This window comes from Lepus europaeus, chromosome 10, assembly GCF_033115175.1.
Source record: "Lepus europaeus isolate LE1 chromosome 10, mLepTim1.pri, whole genome shotgun sequence".
Taxonomy (NCBI): domain Eukaryota; kingdom Metazoa; phylum Chordata; class Mammalia; order Lagomorpha; family Leporidae; genus Lepus; species Lepus europaeus.
Window position 1 is genome coordinate 52,283,467 of NC_084836.1, and position 22,879 is coordinate 52,306,345.

The 22,879-nt window shown below is 46.8% G+C and overlaps 1 protein-coding gene across 1 annotated transcript in view; it reads left to right on the forward strand.

Annotated features, from left to right (window-relative positions):
• The first annotated feature begins 1,575 nt into the window (after positions 1-1,575).
• The window catches only part of CPM (carboxypeptidase M), an 85,953-nt gene continuing 64,649 nt past the window's right edge, over positions 1,576-22,879 (forward strand). Inside the window, exons 1-2 of the mRNA XM_062203267.1 lie at positions 1,576-1,640; positions 1,889-2,051. Coding sequence (XP_062059251.1) covers positions 1,623-1,640; positions 1,889-2,051 — 181 coding nt within the window. The 5' untranslated portion in view covers positions 1,576-1,622. The remainder of the gene's footprint in view (positions 1,641-1,888; positions 2,052-22,879) is intronic.

Below are 22,879 nucleotides of genomic sequence, written 5' to 3' on the forward strand. Positions count from 1 at the left end.
TATCCTTAAAAATGTAGTAATGAAACTGGATTATTTATTTTCAAATGGGCTCTATACAGTCTTTACAATGCATCTGACAACCTTCTCTAGCTAGGTAGGCAAATTACAATTTCTATTCTACAGGCCAGGAAACTAAGGGGCAGCCAGTTAGCACAGCCCCTGAGTGTCAGATCAAGGACTGGCAACTGGACAGTGAGATGGAGAAGTCTCAGCTCTTAAAAGGCCCCCTCTGCTGCATGCCATCATGGGCAGCAGCCCCCAGGAATTCCTAAGAGCTAGATTCCAGGGATAATGTCTGCACCTCCTCTTCATCCGTATCTGCATCATAACAAAGGGGCAGGCCACCCCACAAGTGCTCTCAACCCTTGAAGGCACATCGCAGTCACCCATGGTAAGAGGAGTTTTGCTCAGTTAGCCTGGGCTGTGCCCCTGGCAGCAGTATTTTTAATCTTTTCAACATGAATGCGATTTCAAATCAATCCTTTTCAGACGTTTGGCTTTCAGGGGACCCTTGCAGGGGGCCCCCCATTGCCCCAACCAGGCTCCTAAAATCCACGGGATGGTATGCATGTGCACACATGAGGCTGTAAGTGTGAGGGTGGCCGTGGCCATGTGCACGTGCCCGTGCGTGCACCTTCAGAGCAGGGGGCAGCTGTGGGGTTTGGGTGAAGCTCGTGTTCGCCCTGAGTACAAACACAGAAAGAACGGGGGTCGGCCTGGGAAGGACAGGTAGAGGAAACAAGCAATTTCTAGCAGTGGTTCTGCTTTCTCCCACCTGAGTTTCAGTTTTAAATTTCACTCTGTGTCAAATCCCATCTCACATAAAACGTGTGGGAAAATTTTTTGGACTCTGTACTGGAGGGCACTTAAAACCTCTCTCCCCATAACCCCCATCATGTTCTTCCTTTTTTCTTTTTAAGGTTTATTTACTTAGGAGGCAGAGTGACAGAGGGAGAGGCAGACAGAGAGAGAGGTCTTCCATCCGCTGGTTCATTTCCCAAATGGCCACAACAGCCGGAGCTGGGCTGATCCAAAGCCAGGAGCCAGGAGCTTCTCCTGGGTCTCCCGCGTGGATGCAGGGGCCTAAGCACTTGGGCCATTTTCCACTGCTTTCCCAGGCGCATTAGCAGGGAGCTGGATCTGAAGCCAAGCAGCTGGGACTTGACCTGGTGCCCATATGGGATGCAGAGTGGCAGGCAGAGGCTTAACCTGCTGTGCCACAAATGCCTGCCCTACGTTCTTTCTTCTTTAAAGCCCTTGCACTTGCAAGCTAGGACTGGGGAGCCTGGCGGGACCCGGCTCTCGGCCTTGGCTGCAGGCGGGCTGCGGGACCACCAACCTCAAGAAACCCGGCCGAGCCCTAAAAGTCTCCAGATCCGCGTTCTGCGCGAGGGTAGCTCAGAGCCTGGCGTGGGGCGCAGGCGTGGCCGAAGCCAGGACGCACCTCCAACCTTGGGCGCCCGCCGGCTCCTGGAGGTGCGAAGGCGGCCCAGGCCCCGCCCCCGAGGGAGCCGCACAGCGCTGGAGTGGCCGGCGAGGTGTCCGGGGGCGGAGCCCGGGCACCCCGCCCCCTGACCGCGCTATAACTTGGGCCTGGGCAGGGTGGCCGTGGGCGGGTGGAGATGCGCGCCTGGGCGCTGGTGAGACGCGGGGCGCGCGGGGTCCAGCGTGGTGGTGGCGCGGAGCGGAGGGGCGGGAGGGGGCCCGACGCTGAGCTTTGGGTTCCGGCCACCTGGGGGCACTGCTGCTGCCCCCGGGACGTGCTTGCAACTTTCACCTCCCGAGCAACAGGCAGCAGCGACGCAGGGAGACCCTGCGAGCGGAGAGAGCGGGGCTAGCAGTGCCTTCGTCTGTAGCCAGCTTTATTATGACTTTTGTTCATTTCCAGAACATGGACTTTGCGCGCCTGTGGCTGGGGCTGCTGCTGCCTTTGGTGGCCGCGCTGGACTTCAGCTACCACCACCAGGAAGCGCTGGAGGCGTTCCTGAAGCGTGTTGCCCAGAACTACAGTTCCATCACTCACTTGCACAGCATTGGCAAGTCTGTGAGAGGTAGGTCCGGCCCCTGATAGTTCATTAAGTGCGGCTCGGGGGCTCCAGACGCGTACGCGGCTGCCTTTTGTATCGGTGCCGTCTGCTTTTCTCGGAGTTTTGTTCTACTTTGTCCTGTGTGCAAGGATGGGGAGTGGGCAGGGCAGAAGGAAGGGCTGACCTCTGCCGAGCCACTCCGATGTCCCAGGTCACCGAGCCCTTTTGCGTTGCTGGGCTCCATGTTTTTGCACCTTGCAGACGCTGGTTGTCTGGGATGTGTATTTCCATTCTTTTCAAGATCCGTTTCTCCCAGGAAAGGCTGTTCATCCACCTCAGTTATCCTTTTTGTTAGTTTATTTGCATATGTCTTGGACAGTTAGTATCATTTCTTAAATCTCTTTGATGCTGAAATAGTGCAAGTTTTGTTGCTAAGATTTTTATGCCGTGTGTAATTAAGCGCATGACTTAAAAGTGAGGCGAAACTATCATTTCTGCAAGTTTCTTTTCATCTTAAGTAGCAAGGTTCTGTTGGTAAGATTTGTGTCAACTGTAATTAGTCCTATGGCTAAAAGTTATGCAAAACCAGGGCTCTGTCACTAAAGGCTGATTTTTAAAATTATCCATTTCAAGGAGATAATGGCTACATTGTGTGTGTGTGTGTGTAGATGGATGTAGATACTGATACTCTTCCTAGCGTTTTCATGTTTATTATTGAATTGCTTCATTGTTTTAATTTAGAAACTATGTACAGGCATATTATGTTATTCTGGTGTTTACAGACAGCAAAGTTGATCACAGAGAAATTAGATAGTTTGTTTCAAGATCACTCAGATGCTGATTTCATAGCCAGAATTGGCATTCAGATCATTTCGGACAAGGCAAATAATTTCGTCACATACTGTCATTTCTTTATCGTCTTTTACTATACTGATAACCCCAAAGACATTACCAGAAAACTTAACATCTGAGTTTAAAGTTTCATGAAGTTTATGCAATTTGTATCACAACTCTTTGTAATGTGTGTGCAAACTACCTGGATTTCCATTCTGAGCTTTCAAGTCAACTTAATTACCATATACTTAAGCAATCATTTTTTTCAAAACAAATTAATGTGATGATTTTTACATTAGGAAAAAGTATTAGCATGCAATGCAAAAAACAAATGATGGGCTGTGTGCAATACTACCTTCATTTTTAAACAACGTTGCCAAAGAGTTGGTGCCAGAATTACTCCACATTGCTCTATAATCCAAAATTATAGAGGCTATATATTTAGAAATCAGATTTTGAATCAGCATATGTACCTTTTGAAATCATTTTCCCTAAGGCTAGAATAGGGCAATTTAAAAAGATCTAAGAATACTAATTATATTAATAAAGAAAATATAGAACACAACCAGCTTGAGTTATTGTTCAGTCATCATTTAAACCACAAGATGATGAGGATGTTGTTAATTTTAAGTGCTAAATGACTTGGTAACTTTTTACGTTTTCAAACACAAAGTGCTTGTGAGAGACACTTGGGGACTTTCTTTCTTAATGAGTACCTACTATTCTGATTTATCCTGCATGAAATCAAACCACAGTGAAAGCCAGCAGGCTTAATTTTATTTTTACCTTGTATGCACTCTTGTGGTTAAAGGATAGAAAGGTTATAGTGTAAAAATAAAATCTGACTCTAGCAGTCCGATATTTGTGTTGAATCTGTCACTCTTAATAATTACTGAGAATAAGAAGAATCTCAAAACCACCATTAGGTTGTAAGTGGCAGGTTGAGCTGCATGCCAGTAACTGGGAGTCAGTTGACACAGTGTCACTGCCTATTGGCGCAACAATAGTATTCCTTTGCTGGTACACCTCTTCCTTAGGTAGGAAATCTTCCCATTCTGCCCTCTGCTGTAGCTGGAGTTTGTTCACAAACAGGGTTTGCTATATGTGCTATTTATATATTTATTTTTATTGTTATTAATATGGGCAACCTTATGCAGAAGGAAATATAATATCCCTACCTGGCCAAATATGCTTTTAGTTTTTGTAAATTCATATCCCATATCTTCTATTGCTGTAATCATGGATTATATTTTGCTTTTCTTTCCATTTCACTACTATTTCCATGTATTTCCAAAAGTAGTATGAATTACTTGCTGCCTCATATTACATTTTTTAAAAATTTGAAGGTGCTATCATCTGCTTGTTCACTCTCCGAATACTCTTAGTGGCCAGGGTTATAGTAAGGCTGAAACCAGGAGCTGGGAATTCATTCCAGGTTACCCACATGGATGGAAGGAACTAAGTTACTTGAACCATCCCCGCTGCCTCCCAGGGTGCATGTTAGCCAGGAGCCAGAACCTAAAGCCCACCTGGGATGTGACCTCCGTTATTCCAGTACAGGATATGGGCACCCCAAGGGGCATCTTAACTGTGCCAAATGCCTAAGCCCACCCCACTCTTTCATCTTCTTGATTATGCGAGTTTTCTCATTTACCTCTTTGGGGCACCTGTGTAGCTTCTGATTATTATAAGCAGTGATGCTATCAATTTGTTGGTACATATCCCAATAATTACCTTCTAGGATCGTATGTTGTTTTCTCAGTCTTTTGAGATTTTTTGAAGCCCACAGAGAAGTCTAGCACGCAGATACCCCTTACCTAGATTGAGCCATGGTAGTCTGACACATTTCACTAGCGCCTTCTGGAGGAAATCCCACTACCTAGTGACATGGTGAAGAAAATCTTTGATGAAAGAATAAAAGCAACTTAAAGGGAATAAAAAGACTGAGAAAAATCAGAAAAAGTACATTCTTCCATGTAGTTAAGGGAATATTTCCCTTTTTAGCTTCTAACCGCTGACGCCTGGCATATAATCAATAATCTATATGTGTTTATTTAATGAATTATATATCTGCTGAGCAAGAAGCCCCCTAGAGGTGCAGTGTTGTGCAGTAGGTTAAGTGCTACCGTGATGCCTGCATCCCATATTGGAGGGCAGGTTCAAAGGCTGGCTTCTCTGCTTCCAATATAGCTCCCTGCCAATGCACCTGGAAAGGCAGCCCATAATGTTTCAAATCTTTGAGTCCCTGCCACTCCCATGGGAGACCTGTATGGAATTCCAGGCCTGCATATTATACCCATTTGGGAATTGAACCAGCAGGTGGAAAATCTCTGTCTCTTTCTCTCTCTCTCTGCCCTTTGATACAAAGAAACTTATTTTTTTTAAGTGCCATAAAAAGCAAAGATGTGTGCCATCCCTTCTATGCTACTCAGAGTGCCCCCTTTCAAATACAAATGCATTTGCTGTGTACTTCTCACTTGATATTAGCCAAAAGGCTGAGAAATGAAAACTGTGTACCTCTCAAGCGAGGTTCTTCACAGCTTCCAAAAATAGTTTAAAACCATTTTATTTTTTTAAGGGAAGAAAAGTCAAAAGAGAAAGAATCTTGTCTTGAGGGCTACCCTCAATGGATTGTCACTGCTGGGAAGCTGCTCGGCGATGAACAAAGCCCCGTAAGACGTTTTTAAATGAGATGTCCAAACATCTCTGTTTTGAGAAATTTGTCTTTCCTCCTGCTAAGTTCCCTCTTTATTTTATCTGCATGAGGAAGTTTGCAAAGGGGAAGGGGTAGATAATCATCATCTCTCTCTCTTTTTTTTTTTTTTTTTTTAAGTTTCTAAGGATTTAATTCAGTGAGAGGAATGCACAGGAACATGAGGGCTTTAATTAGGGGAGAGAGAGGTCTAGAAGCTATGTTGGGTCCATACCAGGCAGAGAGCAGGCCAGGAGCCACGTGGAGCAAGCAGGTAGACAGGAGAGCAGAGAGCTGGTGACCTGAAGACCACGTGCCCACAGGGGAACAGGGGTGGGGCCAACTGTGTTCCCGGCCTTTTATTTACTCCCAAAGGGGGAGTGGTTACGTAGTCTGATTGGCAGATGGACATGTACAGGTGTAGTCAGGTAGGGGCATGAGATCACACAGGGAGCATGGTGGAGAGCATGGTCTCCAGCTTATAAATCTAATCAATTTGGGGCCAGCGCTGTGGCATAGCGGGTAAAGCTGCTGTCTGCAGTGCTGGCATCCCATAAGAGCACCGATTTGAGTCCCAGCTGCTCCATTTCCAATCCAGCTCTCTGCTGTGTCCTGGGGAAGCAGTAGAAGATAGCCTAAGTCCTTGGGCTCCTGCACCTGCATGGGAGACCTGGAGGAAGCTCCTGGCTCCTGGCTTCGGATCAGTACAGCTCTGGATGTTGCGGCCAATTGGGGAGTGAACCCAGTGGATGGAAGACTCCTCTCTCTCTCTCTCTGCCTCTCCTTCTCTCTCTGTGTAATTCTGACTTTCAAATAAATGATTCTTTAAAAATAAATAAATATAATAATTTGATCCTATCTGCCTACCTATATCATTTTCCCCTCAGAGACTCCAGACCTTAATCTTAAGGGCATAGAATCGTATTTTCTATAGCTGCTTCCTTCTTGTTAGGAGCGCGGCACGGGCCCTGCCTGTCTGGGTCTGGCAGTTTCTGACTATCTCATCTAACAAGTTCACTTTGTGAGCTGGCATAGTCTTGTCACCACCAAGGGCTGTGTCCCCTGCAAACCAGCTTTCTTATCAAGGCCCCTCTAGTGCATCCGGTGTTTTAATTATTTTAAACGCAACAACTCAAAGTAGACATCATCTTTTGCAGCGTGCACGTCAAATGCAGCACAGAGCTCATGCTAGTGTGAGAGGGAACATTGACACTCAGGTCTGCCCATCTGGCAGGGCTATCTTGTCTTCCTTTAAAGAGCTAGCCATGGGTGCAGATAGTTACATGATATTCAGTTTGTTTGTAAACTTTCCCTGTTATAAACAGTGCTGGGGAGAACATCCTCCTAGCTAAGCCAACAAAAGTTGTCTAGACACAGGCTTGTGAACCATCGCACCCAAGTTCAGACCCTAGAGCCTCAAGTTTGTGGCTGTGTGCCTGGCACGCCCATAGCAAGTGCTACATAGGAGCTGCCCTCACTTTACTGTTATGACGGGTGCATTTCCAGGAAGCAAATTACTGAGTCTAACAGTTTCAAGAATTTGATACATAGAGCCAAACTGTCCCCCGAGAAAGTTGTGCTGATTTCTGATTTCTCAGGAAGACCTGTCATAGTCACAAATCAACACATACAACATTGATAGTTTGAAAGATTATGGTAATTCTCATTGTTATGTTAATGTTTAAATCAATTACATTTTAAATTTATTTATTTATACATACAAGAGACAGAGAGTGTGAGACAGTGTTCTCATCCACTGGTTCACTCCCCAGATGCCCATAACAGCTGGTGCCAGGCTGAAGCCAGAAGTCAGGAACTCAATCCAGGTCTCCCATGTGGGTGGCTGGGACCCAGTCACTTGAGCCGTCACTGCTGGGGCCTGCAGGAGCAGGAAGCAGGGGTCAGGATGGAGCCAGCTATCCCAGGTGCTCTGATGTGGGACACAGTGTCCTACCCAGGGGCATAGCCACTAAGCCCAACACCCACCCAGTTGTGTTTAATGTGAGACAATTTATTTCCCAAGCTGCTGTCTCCAAGAACTCTTGTGTCTCATGTTCATTCACCAGCCCTCTGCTGAATTCTTTCACTAGGGGTCTTGGTACCATTTTAGATGTTCAGAGATCTCCCTGAAGTTGGCTTAAATTCTTTCCCCTAAAAGGTGTATACTGTGTTTACATACATAGCTCTCTCATCATTTCCTGTTGTTGAGTATGGGGATTTTAGCTGATAATTTGCCTTTGGAAAAGAACGTTGCAGGAGTAAGCTTTTGAAGATGCCCACATCCCAGCTGCCAGTGCCTAAGTTCTGGTCCTGGCTGCGCTCCCATTCCAGCTCCGTGATAACGCAGACTCTGGGAGACACCTGGTGACGGCTCGCGTTATTGGGATCCTGCCGCCCATATGGGAGATCTGGCTGCCAGCTTCAGCCTAGCCCAGCCCCAGCCATGGCAGGCGTTTGGGGAGCGAATAAGAGGATGGGAGCTCCCTCTCTATCTCTTTCTACCTCTCAAATTGAAAGCAAAAATTGTATATATATATATATATATATATATATATATATAAAAAGTTGGTCCAACACTTGGTTTTCTGTTCTACTCCGCTCATTTCCCAGATGTGATGCTAATACCAGTTTGCTTGGGATCCTGTGTGAAATGCTTATCATTTCTTGGACTGTTGAGGGCTAAATAGAAAACGACTGGAATCCGGGACTTTCAGCTGTCCTATGCAAGCCTTTCCCCTTTCACATGAAATATGAAGTCCCTGTCTGAGCCATCTAACAGAAATGAATCTCCTTTTATAACCACTCAGGTTTTCTTAAAGTCACTGCCCTATTATGCTACGAGGAAATTGTTTAGATGGCCTTGCATCCGTACTTTGGTGTAGTTTAAGAGGAAATTGAGACAGAGAATACCCAAACAGGAACACAGAATTTTACTCTGCTCCTTATCTCGAGGAACCATTTGTATTCCAAACCTCAAATGTGTCTCAACAATAATAATCCATGGACAAGCGACCTTTGAAACTATTAAAAATAGTGACAGCCAATATTAAGTGAATTTTAGTGTTTGCCTGGGACTTCACATCTATGTCTCACCTAATTAGTGTAACAATGATGTGAAATACCATTGTTATCCTCCAATTTACATGTTAAGAATGGACATCAAGTGAATCATCCATTGTGAGGTGATGCCAGAGGTTTGAATGGAACCGAAGGCCATCTTGTGATCTTGTGGCAAAGACTTAACTCACTTTTTAAAAAGAGATTTTTTTTTTTTTTTTTTTTACTTGAAAGGCAGAGTTAGAGAAAGAAGAGGAGAGAGTTTCGATCTTCTGGTTCATTCCCCAAATGACCAAAATTGCTGGGGCTGGGCCAGGCCAAAGCCAGGAGCCAGGAGCTTCTTCTGGGTCTCCCACGTGGGTGCAGGGGCCCAAGGACTTGGGACATCTTCTGTTGCTTTCCCAGGTGTGTTAGCAAGGAGCTGGATCAGAAGTGGAGCAGCTGGAACTTGAACCAGGGCCCGTGTGGGATGCCGAAGTCATAGGCTTAAACTATTAGTGCGACAATGCCAGCCCCAAAGATTAAACTCTTAAACTTTTTCTCTAGAGAAAAATTTCTGAGTCTAACACAGTTTTAAGAATTTAGAGGTGAGGGGCTGGCACTGTGGCATAGAAGATTAAGCCTCTGCCTGCAGTGCTGGCATCCCATATGGACACTGGTTCAAGTCCCGGTTGCTCCTCTTCCAATCCAGCTCCCCGCTAATGTGCCTGGGAAAGCAGAGGAAGATGTCCAAGTGCTTGGGCCTCTGCACCCACATGGGAGACCCAGAAAAATCTCCTAGGCTCCTGGCTTCGGATCAGCCCAGCCCCAGCCATTGCGGCCATTTGGGGAGTGAACCAGCAGATGGAAGATTGCTCACTCGTGCTCTCTCTAACTCTGCCTTTCAGATAAATAAATAAATAAATCTTTTTTAAAAAAAAGAATTTGGGAGGTGGAATTTGGCTCAGTGGTTAAGTTGCCACTTGGGACAGACACATGCATTCCATGTCAGAGTGCCTGGTTCAAGTCCTTGCTACTCTGCGTCTGACCCAGCTTCCTACTAATGTACACTCTGGAATCAGCAGATGATGGCTCAGATACTTGTGTCCCGCTGCCCATGTGGGAGGCCCAGCTGGAGTTCCAGGCTCCTAGCTTCAGTTGGTCCAGCCTTGGCTGCTGCAGGCATTTAGGGAGTGAACAGTAGATGGAAGATCTCTTTCTCTGTCTTTCTACCTTTCAAATAAAATGAAAATGAGTTTAAAAGTTTTCGAACCATTTGACACATGTCCCAAATTTCCTTCCTAAACAGTTGTATTGACTTCTAATCCCTTGAGAGAAACTTATACTAGTCATAAGCCCATACGCAAATCATTGGTGGTTTCAAGTGTCTCTAGGGACCGTGTTCCTGTTTTTGTCCTTGCCCCACTCCTCTGTGTGTCCCCCCTGGCACCCGTGACCCTGAAGGAGCTGACGGCATCCTCTGTCATCCAAGCAGAGGTTTGTGAAATGGCCTTTCTGTGATGGGCAATCTCTCCGGTGGAATTCCTTGAGCCCCTTACGTAGTCACAATTTTATCCAAAGCAGTTTCAATTCCGTCTTTGGGGATAGAGTTAGATTTTTTTTCCTCCCCAAATGCCAAATCTCTTTGATTATGAAGGAAAAGGCTGAGATGGTGAGTTCACACTTCAGGGGTTCCCTCCATCCCAAAGCTTTGAGTTGGGAGCTGTTGAAGCTTCTCACTAAGGGAAATAGCGCCCCCTAGGGGGAACCTGGGACCTGTGAAGGGATGGTCTGGGGAAGGGGAGGACATTGCCCGCTTGTGCGTCCTCCCAGCGCCGTTGTCACAGTGCACAGAATGACCGCGCAGCGTGAAAGATAGTCCCCACGGTATCCCAGTGTCCTCCACAGGCCAAACGCTAGCTTCCGGTTAGCTGAGCCTAAAACTAGTTTGGTTCATATACGAACATGGAGCTGTTTCCTACAGGAGTGGGTGTTTGGGACAATGGTTAAGACGCCACTGGAGGGGCCAGCATTGTGGCACAGTGGGTAAAGCTGCCGCCTGTGGGGTTGGCATCCCATGTGGGCCCTGGTTTGAGTCGGCTGCTCCACTTCCAGTCCAGCTCCCTGCTAATGTGCCTGGGAGAGCAGTGGTGGCCCAACCCTGGCCTTTGTGGCCATTTTGGTGAGTAATCTAGCAAATGGAAGATCTCTTTCTATTTCTCCCTCTCTGTAACTCTGCCCTTCAAATAAATAAATACATTAAAAAAAAAAAAAGTCACTTGGGATGCCCACATCCCATATCAGAGTGCCTGGTGTGAGTACAGGTTCCACTTTTTTTTTTTTATTTATTTATTTGTTTGTTTGAAAGTTGGAGTTAAAGAGGAGAGGCAGAGGCAGAAAGAGAGAAGTCTTCCATTTGCCAATTCACTCTCCAGTGGCCGCAACAGCGGGGACTGGGCTAGGTCAAAGCTAGGAGCCAGAGCTTCATTTGGATCTCCCATATGGGTGAAGGGACCAAGAACCTGGGCTATGCTCCATTGCTTTCACAGGTGCATTAGCAGGGAGCTGGATCAGAAGTGGAGCAGCCGGGACTTGAACTGATTCCCATATGGGATGCCAGCACTGTAGGCGGTGGCTTAACCATTATACCACAGCGCTGGCCCCAGGTTCCACTTCTGATTCTAGCTGGAAGGTAGTGGTGATGACTGAAGGATTAAGGCCCTATCACTCCTACGGGAGACCCATGTTGAGCTCCAGCTCCCAGCTTTGGCTTGGCTCAGCCTCGGTTGTTTCAAGCATTTGTGGTGTGAACCAGCCAATAGGAGAGGAAATTAATTTTCTTTTTTTTTTTATTTAGTTATTTATTTTTTGACAGGCAGAGTTAAACAGTGAGAGAGAGAGAGAGACAGAGAAAAAGATCTTCCTTTTCCATTGGTTCACCCACAAATGGCCGCTACGGCCGGCGCACTGTGCCGATCTGAAGCCAGGAGCCAGGTGCCTCTTCCTGGTCTCCCATGCGGGTGCAGGTGCCCAAGCACTTGGGCCATCCTCCATTGCCTTCCCGGGCCACAGCAGAGAGCTGGACTGGAAGAGGAGCAACCAGGACAGAATCTGGTGCCCCAACAGGGACTAGAACCCAGGGTGCTGGTGCCGCAGGTGGAGGATTAGCCTAGTGAGCCGCGGCGCTGGCGAAGAGATTCATTTTCATTCCCTCTCTCTCTCTTCCCATTTCAAGCAAAAATAAATCATTTTTAAACACTTCTAGGTCTTTTCTACACAGTTTTAACATGTACTGAACTTCCCGTGGATATAGCTATATGTAAGTCAAGGGGAAGACATGTTTTACTTTCAGCTCTACTGAGGGATATTCATGTTCAGAAACTCCTGACACAGATGCCCACAGAGCTGAATCAGCTGTGTTAGTGACCTAAGCATCCACAGTGACCCCTTACTATAGAAAGCGCCTGACTTCCTCATTATATCTTCTGGTGGATTCATGCCAAAAGTTTTACCTTTCTAATACCATATTTTATATATATCAGTTTCTTTGTATTTTTCCTTTATATAGTTTGAACATAATACTGATCTTAAAATTATGGATGTAAATGTGCTATGTTTTCTATGAGTTATATGCCAGCAGAGTAAAGTAGGAGTTGTAAAATACTAGGCATGAAAAAGAGGCATCATCTGATAGGGATGAGAACTGTTGGATTAGAATCATAGAAACATTGGAGCCGGCATTGTGGCATAGAGGATAAAGCCACCACCTGAGATGCTGGTATCCCATATGGGTGCCAGTTCGAATCCTGGCTGCTCCACTTTCACTCCAGCTTCCTAATAATGCACCTGGGAAAGCAGCCAAGGATGGTCCAAGTGCCTGGGCCCCTGTACCCACGTGGGAGGCCCAGAAGCCACTCTTGGCTCCTGGCTTCAGCCTGGCCCAGCCTTGACCATTGAGGCCATTTGGGGAGTGAACCAGCGGATGGAAGACCTCTCCCTGTGTCTCCTTCTCTCTGCAACTCTGCCTTTCAAATAAATAAATGTTTTTTAAAAAAGGAACCTCAAACATAGGATCCACTGCAAATCCTAGTATCCATCATCCAAAAGGTGCTTTGGTTTTGTTCTTAATCCTTGTGCGTGCATATGTATGTGTGCGTGTGTGTGTGTAACACTGTGGTGATGGCAGTGTGTAGAGTTGAATGGTCACTGCCATTCTTGCCCTTTCCGTCTTTCACTTTGCTTATTTGGGATGCTGCTGGGACAGTCATTTAGCCCAGCAGCGCACAGCAGCTAAGATGCTGCTTAGAACACCCACATCCTATACTGGGGCGCCTGGGTTCAAGTCCTGGCTCCACTTCCAATGCCAGCTTCCTGCTAATGCCTACTCTGGGAGAAAGCAGGTGATGGCTCAAGTACTTTGGTCTCCGTCACTCATGTGGGAGACCCAGCTGGAGTCCCAGGCTCTTGGCCTGTCCCAGCTGTAACTATTGCAGGCATTTGGAGAGTAAACCAGGAGATGGAAGATCTCTCCCTCTCTCACCCTTTCAAATAAGTGAAAAATAAACATTTATAGAATGCTCCTTTCTCAGACTTACAAAGTAAGAGCAAAGGAATCTTCAAGTGTACTTACACAACATATATCAAATACTAACCTGCATTTGGGTATCTTGTCTAGCGATTTGAAACAGTTAGCATTCTTCCTAGCTTTCTAGCTATTAAATGTATATAGTAGGCCAGCGCCGTGGCTCACTAGGCTAATCCTCTGCCTGAGGCACTGGTACCAGTACTCCGGGTTCTAGTCCTGGTTGGGGCGCCGGATTCTGTCCAGGTTGCTCTTCTTCTAGTCCAGCTCTCTGCTGTGGCCAAGGAAGGCAGTGGAAGATGGTCCAAGTGCTTGGGCCCTGCACCTGCATGGGAGACCAGGAGGAAGCACCTGGCTCCTGGCTTCAGATCAGCGCAGAGCGCCAGCCGTAGCGGCCATTGGGGGATGAACCAACGGAAGGAAGACCTTTCCCTCTGTCTCTCTCACTGTCTAACTCTGCCTGTCAAAAAAATAAAAATGTACATAGTAGTTTGCTAAGAGATTAGTAAGTCTTATAATTGAGTTTGTATTAAAACAGCAGGTTGCACATTCAACATGTTTTCTCATCTCCACTTTCCGAGGACTGCTGCTTGTCAGACGTTTAAGAAGGCAAGCTTTCTCCTCCATGACCCTTCACATACATACCTTCCTCAAGCTCAATTAGTGAGCCGACTCCACTGCAAGGAGAAGAAAGGCCCTTCACTTCAAACCTTCCCGGAGGCGGAGGTAACCACCTCCTGCTGGGGCCGCAAAGGCACTGGTGATAGAGCTGGGGTAGGTGAGAGCTACCCACCCGGGACCACAGCCCTGGCTGAAGCAGCCAGTGAAGTCTTCCTTCTGGGCCGGCACCACAGCTCACTAGGTTAATCCTCGCCTGCAGCACCGGCACCCCGGGGTTCTAGTCCCAATTGGGGCGCTGGATTCTGTCCCAGTTGCTCCTCTTCCAGGCCAGCTCTCTGCTATGGCCCAGGAGCGCAGTGAAGGATGGCCCAAGTGCTTGGGCCCTGCACCTGCATGGGAGACCAGGAGAAGTACCTGGCTCCTAGCTTCGGATCAGCGCGATGCACCGGCCGCGGCAGCCATTTGTGGGTGAACCAACGGAAAAGGAAGACCTTTCTCTCTGTCTCTCTCTCTCTGTCCACTCTGCCTGTCAAAAAAAATTTAAAAATAAAAAAAAAATCTTCCTTCTGTTTGTTGAAATAAAGAGCTCCCAATTAGCTGCTTATCTCCTTTTTAAATTCTCCTGATAGGAATCTCTCTGTCGAAACTAGAACCCTATTTACAGAGCACAGCTCCAGTCCTGAGAACTGGCAGTTATCTGAAGGCACAGCGAGGAAGCCCTCCCTACAAAACGCACAGGGAGACACGCGAGGAAAGTGCAATTAAAAGAAAAGTTTCCTTGGGGGCCAGACCCGCGGGCTGAAATTCACACATGCTTTTGTCATGGCACACATTGCCCAGGAGCCGTGTAAGGTGCCCGCATGCACACGTGTAGTTGGGTGACACTCTGCGTAACATCACACGTGTGTGGCAGGCATGGATGTCACAGGCTGCATGATCGTTTGCTTGGTCAGTTGGAACTTAGTCCAAAATGTGGCTTCCCTCCCCCTGGGCAGTCAGAATCCCCTGGCGCTCCTCTGCCTGAGCCCTCCCTGTGTGTTACCCCGGAGGCCAGCGGCCTGGCTTTGTTCATCTGGGAGTCAGAGGTCCATGCTCACGGGGACAAAGGGAAGAATTCTCATACTTACTAAGTGAAACGTGTAATGGTAAACTCAGTGTTCTGCTGCAGGACTGAAACTATGTAAGTGTAGGGCATGTATATTTTATATGTACCTTTCTATAGTTACATGGTTTTTAAGATTTTTTTTTGAAAGGCAGTGTTAGAAGAGACACGTGCACACAGAGAATGATCTTCCATCTGCTGGTTCACTCTCCAGATGGCTGCAATGGACGGGGCTGGGCCGGGCCAAAGCCAGGAGCTGGGAGCTTCATCTAGGTCTCCCCCATGGGTGCAGGAGCCCAGAGACTTGGGCCATCCTCCACTGCTTTCCCAGGGGCATTAACAAGGAGCTGGATTGGAAGTGGAGCAGCTAGGACTCAAACTGGAGTCCATTTGGGATGCCAGCAGTTGCAGGCAGTAGCTTTACCTGCTAGGCCACTGTGCCGGCCCCTAGTTATAGATATGATATGTAAGCACTTCAGGCCTTCAAGAAAACGAAATTGCTTTCTTGTACTAGCGGTTTTTAAAAAAAATGTTTATCCATTTGAGGGGCAGAATGACAGAAAGATCTTCCATCCGCTGCTTCAATCACCAAATGTCTACAACAACCAAGTCTGGGACAGCACAAAGCCAAGAAACCAGAACACCATCCCGTGTGTCACCGATACTTTCCATGGTGCGTATTAGCAAGAAGCTGGGTTGGAAATGGAGTAGCCAGGACTCAGAGCAGCACTCCGATACAGGATGCTGGTGTCTGTGCCCAGCAGCAGCTTAACCCACTGCACCATCGTGCCCACCCCCAAAACTAATGTCACAGAGACAGGATAACCATCTCTGGCAGAACTGGGAGGAGGCAAGTGTTTAGATGCTGGTTAGGACACCCACGTCGCACATTTCTGGGTCTAGCTCCTCAGCCCATCTTCGTGCAAAGGCACAGTGAAGGCTTAAGTAGTTGAGTCCCTGCCACCCATGTGGGAGACCTGGATTGTGTTCCCAGCTGCTGGCTTCAGGCCAGCCCAGTCCTGGTCATCACAGACATTTTGGGAGCAGACCACTGGGCAAGAGAGAGTGCTCTCCCCACACCCTCATAAGTAAAAAATTAAAACTTTGTAAAAAGGAGGAAGAGGGGGCCAGCATTGTTGCACAGCAAGTTAAGCTGCCCATTGTAACACTGGCACGCCATGTCGGAGTGCCGGTTGTGTCCTAGCTGCTCTGCTTCCAATCCAGCTCCCTGCTGGAGGATGGCCAGAGTTCTTGGACCCCTGCCACCCATGTGGGAGACCTGGATGGAGTTCTAGACTCCATCAGCTTGGCCCAGCTCTATCCATTGTGTCCATTTGGAGAGTGAACCAGTAGATGGTAAATATGTTCCCTCTGTGTGTCTCTCCCTCTGTCTCTGGCACTCTGCCTTTCAAATAAATCTTTTTTTTTTTAACTTTTATTTAATGAATATAAATTTCCAGTATACAGCTTATGGATTACAATGGCTTCCCCTTCCCATAATTTCCCTCCCACCCGCAACCCTCCCCTCTCCCGCTCCCTCTCCCTTTCCATTCACATCAAGATTCATTTTCAATTCTATTTATATACAGGAGATCAATTTAGTATAAATACTTCAACAGTTTGCACCCACATAGAAACACAAAGTGAAACATACTGTTTGAGTACTAGTTATAGCATTAAATCAAAATGTACAGTACATTAAGGACAGAGATCCCACATGAGGAGCAAGCGCACAGTGGCTCCTGTTGTTGACCCAACAAATTGACACTCTAGTTTATGGCGCCAGTAACCACCCTAGGCTGTCGTCATGAGTTGCCAAGGCTATGGAAGCCTTCCAAGTTCCCCGACTCTGATCATATTTAGACAAGGTCATAAAAGACAGGTTGAGGATAGTAACCAATGATCCTAAGAGTGGCCTTAACCAGGTCTGAACAATTATACAGCATTAAGTGGGGAAGAGGACCATCAGTACACACAGGTTGGGAGTAGAGCCATTGGTGGTAGAGTAGAGGTTATGATTACAAAGGAATGAGGCCCAAGTGCACTAGACAGGGTCTAGAACAAAGGACAGAGTCATTATTAGAGGAGCTAAGAAAGGTGCTGTCTAAGCTACAAGTAATTTTTCTGATTGAGAGGCAAATAGAACCTGATAGAAGGGGCTTGATAATAATCTGTTGGGCTTTAGGCCTTGTAAGTTAAGAGGCCCAGACCTATCTATCTCTTCACATGGGGTATATCCTAAGGGAGGTGTGAACCTCCTAGGGGAAGGCACTCTGTTGACTTTCATTACTTGGCTGGCCTGGGAGGAGAGCTGGCCAGGTAAAGGCAGGTGGCATCTCTAACAAGAAATTTACAGTTCTGCCTGCAATGTTGCTAACCCTACTTGGCTGTCCCCTCAACTGCAGTGGTCACTTTGGAAGTTGGGCTGAGTGAAGGGCTTTTCAGCTTGGAGCCAATAAGATCTGTGGCTCTGACCTGGGCATCCTTCGATTCCAGGGCAGGTCCATTTCCAGTGATCCAACTCTTGGCAAATAAATAAATCTTAAAAAAAAAAAAAAAAAGAAGTAGAATTGGAGGAACACAATTATGCCTCAGCTCAAGATAAGTGATTGAAAAGTAGGAGGAGACGTCAGAGAAACTAATGTTTTTCAGGTAGTAAAAGATGTAGTTGAATTTTTCACTGACAACACTAAAGTGGTTCTAATCCCCAACACACACACACTGCTGCTGGCCCCCAAAACACTGAGCAAATATGCAGAAAGGAAGAGAGTACACCCATGGGAGGTGCACCACCACCACCACCACCACCACCTCTGCTTCCATTAAGAAGAGAGTAAGTAATGGGGCTGGTGCTGTGGCGCAGCGGGTTAAAACCCTGGCCTGAAGTGCCCGTATCCCATAAGGGCGTCGGTTCGAGACCCAGCTGCTCCACTTCCTAACCAGCTCTCTGCTATGGCCTGGGATAGCAGTGGAGGATGGCCCAAGTGCTTGGGCCCTGCACCCTCATGGGAGACCAGGAGAAGCACCTGGCTCCTGGCTTCGGATCAGCACAGCTCCGGCCGTTGTGGAGTGAACCATTGGATGGAAGACCTCTCTCTCTCTGCCTCTCCTCTCTCTGTGTAACTCTGACTTTCAAATAAATAAAGAGAGTAAGTAAACACTGTTGCTTGTATCTGAGGAGCACGGGAACAACCAAGTGCCTGCACAGAGGATGAGTGTGCACACACGTGCGTGGTGTCACGTGCAGAAGCCTTTCTCCCTGCAGGAGTGAAGCAGGGATACTTCCCCTGTGCTCAGAGCATTGTGCAGGTTGAAGATGAAGGCAGATACTATTTCATTATTCCTGCTGTGCACGGTTCAGAAAAGCACAGGTTTTGGGAACTATACAGCCTGTTGAAAATAACTTGAATTAATTCATTTGAAAGACAGAATGACAAAGATAGAGAGAGACAGAGAGAGAGAGAGATCTTCCATCTGCTGGTTCACCTCCCCAAATGGCCATAAAGGCTGGGATTGGGCTGGGCTGAAGCCAGGAGCCTGGAACTCCATCCAGGTCTCCCACCGGGGTGGCAGGGGCCCAAGGACTTGGGCCTCCCTCTGCTACCTTCCCAGGCACATTAGCGGGGAGCTGGATGAGAAACAGAGGAGCTGGGACTGGTGCCGGCACTCCAGTACAGGATGTGGGTATCCCAAGCAGCGGCCTAACCTGATGTACCACAATACCCAGCGTTATTCACTCCCCTGTCCATTATTGGTAATTTAGTTGAGAACACCCATCTGACATTAGCAGGTTGGGCCTATTCCTGCGAAGCCAGCATCCCAGATAAGCAGTGGTTCAAGTCCTGGCTGCTCTGCTTCTGATCCAGCTCCCTGCTAATGCACCTGGGAAGGCAGCAGAAGATGGCCCAAATCCTTGGGCCCCTGCACACATGTGGGAGACTCAAATGAATTTCTGGCTCCTGGCTTTGGCCTGGCCCAGTCCGAGCCATTGTAGTCATTTGGGGAGTGAACCAACAGATGGAATCCCCCTCTCTCTCTCTCTGTCTCTGTCTCTAACTCTGCCTTTCAAATATACAAAATAAATCTTTAAAAAGAATTCTTTTAGGTGGGGGACATTTGCTCTTGCAAAATTGTGAATGTTGGCAGATATGTGGAAAGCATAGGATCATTTTAACATGAGGTATGAGTTTTCCCATTGTTTTTAAAGTAGAAACATTTTATTTTCACCTTAATAGTAATGTTAATTTGCATGGAGATAAATTTCAGATAACGGCTGCTCGATTGGGGAAGACTTTATTTTTTCTGCTGCTCTTAGGGACTTGGATGAATACTCCTATTGTAGTAAAGATTCCCTAGTGACACATCTCGGTGATCTATCCTTTGTGAATATCCTTTGTTCTAGTTATGAACACACAGACAAATTGGGAAATGCCGCATCCTAGCCTTAGCAGACTTTTTTAGCTGGACTTGGTCATCTTTTGAATTTTAACCACATACACTTCTAAATGAACAGAAGGTGTTTCCAGGCCATGGCACACAGTTTTAACATAACACCACTTCAGTCAACTGCGGAGACTTTCAAACTTCTTTCAACCTCAGAGTGTTTGGGTTAAGAGACCCTGGCCTGGAGGTGGGCACGGTCTCGCTAGGCCAGGCACTGTGTTTGGTGAGGTATGTAGCAGTGAGTACACAGCCTCGCTACTCTTGTGTTTCCTGCACATACTCGTGGGAGAGGTAAACAGAAAACAAGCCGAGATTTGGGTTTTGATTGTTCGTATGAAGCAAATAAGTAGTTGCATGTAATGAAGAGTACCAGTGACCCTGGAATGCCCATTCAATGAAAAAAGGAAATTTATCTTATCAATGACCAGTAGCCTCCACCCACCCACTATCCTTGATTTTGCTTTTCCAAGTTTCAGTTACCCATAGTCAACTACAGTCTGAAAATGTTCAATGGAAAATTCCAGAAAATAAATTCATAAACTTTGGGGCCAGCATTATGGTACAGTGGATTAAGCCACTGCCCACAATGCTGGCTTCCCATATTGGAGTGCCAGTTAAAGTCCTGGCTACTCCACACTGCATATCCACACTGCGTAAGCCACCCTCCCATCAGTCGCTTGGAAGCCATCTTGGTCATCAGATCAATTGTTGTGATATCACAGTGCTTGTGTTCTGGTAATCTTTATTTTAGTTGATTAATGGCCTCAAAGTATAAGAGAAATGATGCTGGCCATTTTGTTACAGTATATTCTAATTAATTACCATTGTTAATCTTTTTTTAAATATAATTTTATTTGAAAGGCAGAGTTACACAGGATGGTGGGAGGTGATAGAGAGACAGAGAGAGATCTTCTAATCACTGGTTCACTCTGCAAATGGCTGCAATGGCCAGGGCTGGGCTAGGCCCAAAGCCAGGAGCCTGGAACTCCATCTGGATCTTCTACGTGGGTAGTAGGGGCCCAAGTACATGGACCATTTTCTGCTGCTTCCCCATGCACATTAGCAGGCAGCTGGGTTGGAAGCAGAGCAGCCTAGAGTCATAGGAGACAGCTTAACCCACTGTGCCACACTGCCAGTCCCTGTTGTTAATCTTTTATAAAGCCTAATTTATAAATTAAACCTTATCAAGGTATGTATGCATAGGAGAAAAGATAATTTACATAGGGTTTGGTATTCTCTGTGGTTTCAGGCATCTACTGGGGTAAGGAGTTGGGGGTTCTTGGTGTGTGTTCCTTGCAGACAGAGGTGGGGTGGCTACTGTGTTCTCAGTTCCTGGAACATAGTAGTCATTGATTGAAGGAAGCTTGTACGGCAGGAGAGTGACACTGACGGATGATGGAAGGCCTGGCTTCAGAGATGGTCGATTCGGTCAGGCTCCGGAAGGTGAGAATGAGCTGGCTTCTGCTGCCTGATCATGATTGTGCCAAACGCACATGCAAAGCCCTTGCTGAGTCCAGAAGTGAGCCAGTGTGGCTGGAGCCTGCTAAGCCAGGGAAAAACGGTACCTGAGCAAGCTGGAGAGGCACGCGAGGGGCAGATCAGAGAACACCTGTTATAGGGAGAGTGTGATATCTATTCTGAGTATCACGGGATGCAGCTGAATTCACAATGGCTAAGATTTGGAATCAACCAAAATGTCCATCCATTGGATTATTATACATAAATAACTGAAGACTGGATAAAGAAAATATGGGATATGCACACCATGGAATACTACACAGTGGTAAAAATAAAATGAAGTCCTATCATTTGCAACAAAATGGATGAAACTGGAAAACATCATACTTAGTGAAATAAGCCAGTCCCAAAAGAACAAATACCATATGTTCTCCCTGACCTGTGATAATAGAACACCTAAAAGGTAATCGATAGAAGTGAAATTGACACTTTGAGATACAGACTTTGAACAGCCCTTGTTTTGACTATTAAGGAACTTTTTTTTTTCATACTATTTATTGAACACTTAGTATAGAGTTAATCATTTGTGTATGAGGTTAATTGAAAATAGATCTTAGTTAAAAACTAAAAATGGGAATAGGAGAGGGAGGGAGAAGAGGGATAGGAGTGGGTGTGAGGGTGGGTAGGGTGGGAAGAATCACTATGTTCCTAAAGTCGTATTTATGAAATGCATGATCTTTGTATTCCTTACATAAAAGGTTTCTTGGGAAAAAAGAAACCATGGAAGAAAGCTTCCATGAGAAACCATGGAAGGTTCTTAAGCAGAGAATGATGTAAACTGATGTTTTAGGAAGGGGCAAAGATAGAATAATATCTTTAGAATAATAGAAGAGGGAGAATAATCCAGGGCTGGTACTGTGGCTCACTTGGTTAATCCTCCGCCTGCGGTACCGGCATCCCATATGGGCGCCGGTTCTGTCCCAGTTGCCCCTCTTCCAGTCCAGCTCTCTGCTGTGGCCCAGGAGGGCAGTGGAGGATGGCCCAAGTGCTTGGGCCCTGCACCCACATGGGAGACCAGGAGAAGCACCTGGCTCCCGGCTTCAGATCAGCGCGGTGCACCGGCCGTGACGGCCACTTGGGGGGTGAACCAATGGAGGGAAGATCTTTCTCTTTGTCTCTCTCTCTCACTGTCTGTAACTCTACCTGTCAAATAAATAAAAAAGAAAAAAGGGAGAATAATCAATGGTAATGATTCAAGCAAATGTTGATGCTGGGGGTTTGGCTCAGGATGCCGTATTAGTGGTGGGGACATTTGGGGGCCTGCATTCCATATCAACGTGCCCGAGGCTGAGTCCTGGCTCTGCTTCCGATCCCAGCTTCCTGCTAACGCACAGCCGGGGGGCCTGCCACACACGTGGGAGAGCTGGCTGAGTCCTGGCATCAGCCTCTCCCAGCCCTGGCTGCTGTAGGGGATGAATCAGCAGATGGAAGAGCCTCTCGTTCTCTTCCTCTGTCTCTCTGCCTTCCAAATAAGTAAATAATTTTTAAATGATGGCATATTAGAAGTGGGGAGAAACAAGGGGGTTAGAAATTTGTTTTGGAAACAGAACTAACAGTACTACTAGATTGGATTATAGGGAAAGGGTGGAGTGGAGGAAAAAAGAAGAATAAAAAATGGCCCTTGGGTTTTTTGCCTGGGCAACTGAGTGTATGAGGCATTGTATACTAAGACGGGGAAACTGGAAGAAGGCAGATTTCGGATGAAATCAAGAGCTCTGTTCTAAATAATTAAAAACATTTTAAATCCTTGGTAGACATGCAGTGAGGTTGTCCAGCAGGTAGTTGGGTCTGTAGGTGGAGCTCAGGGGAGAAGTTTGGCTATAGAAATAAACTTGGGGTGGCCGGCACTGCGGCATAGTGGGTTAACCGCATCCTACAGTGCCAGCATCCCATATGGGCACCAGTTTGAGTTCCGGCTGCTCCTCTTCCGATCCAGCTCCCTGCTGGGAAAGCAGCAGCAGATGGCTCAAGTCCTTGGGCCCCTGCACCTGCATGGGAGATCCGTAAGAAGCTCCTGGCTCCTG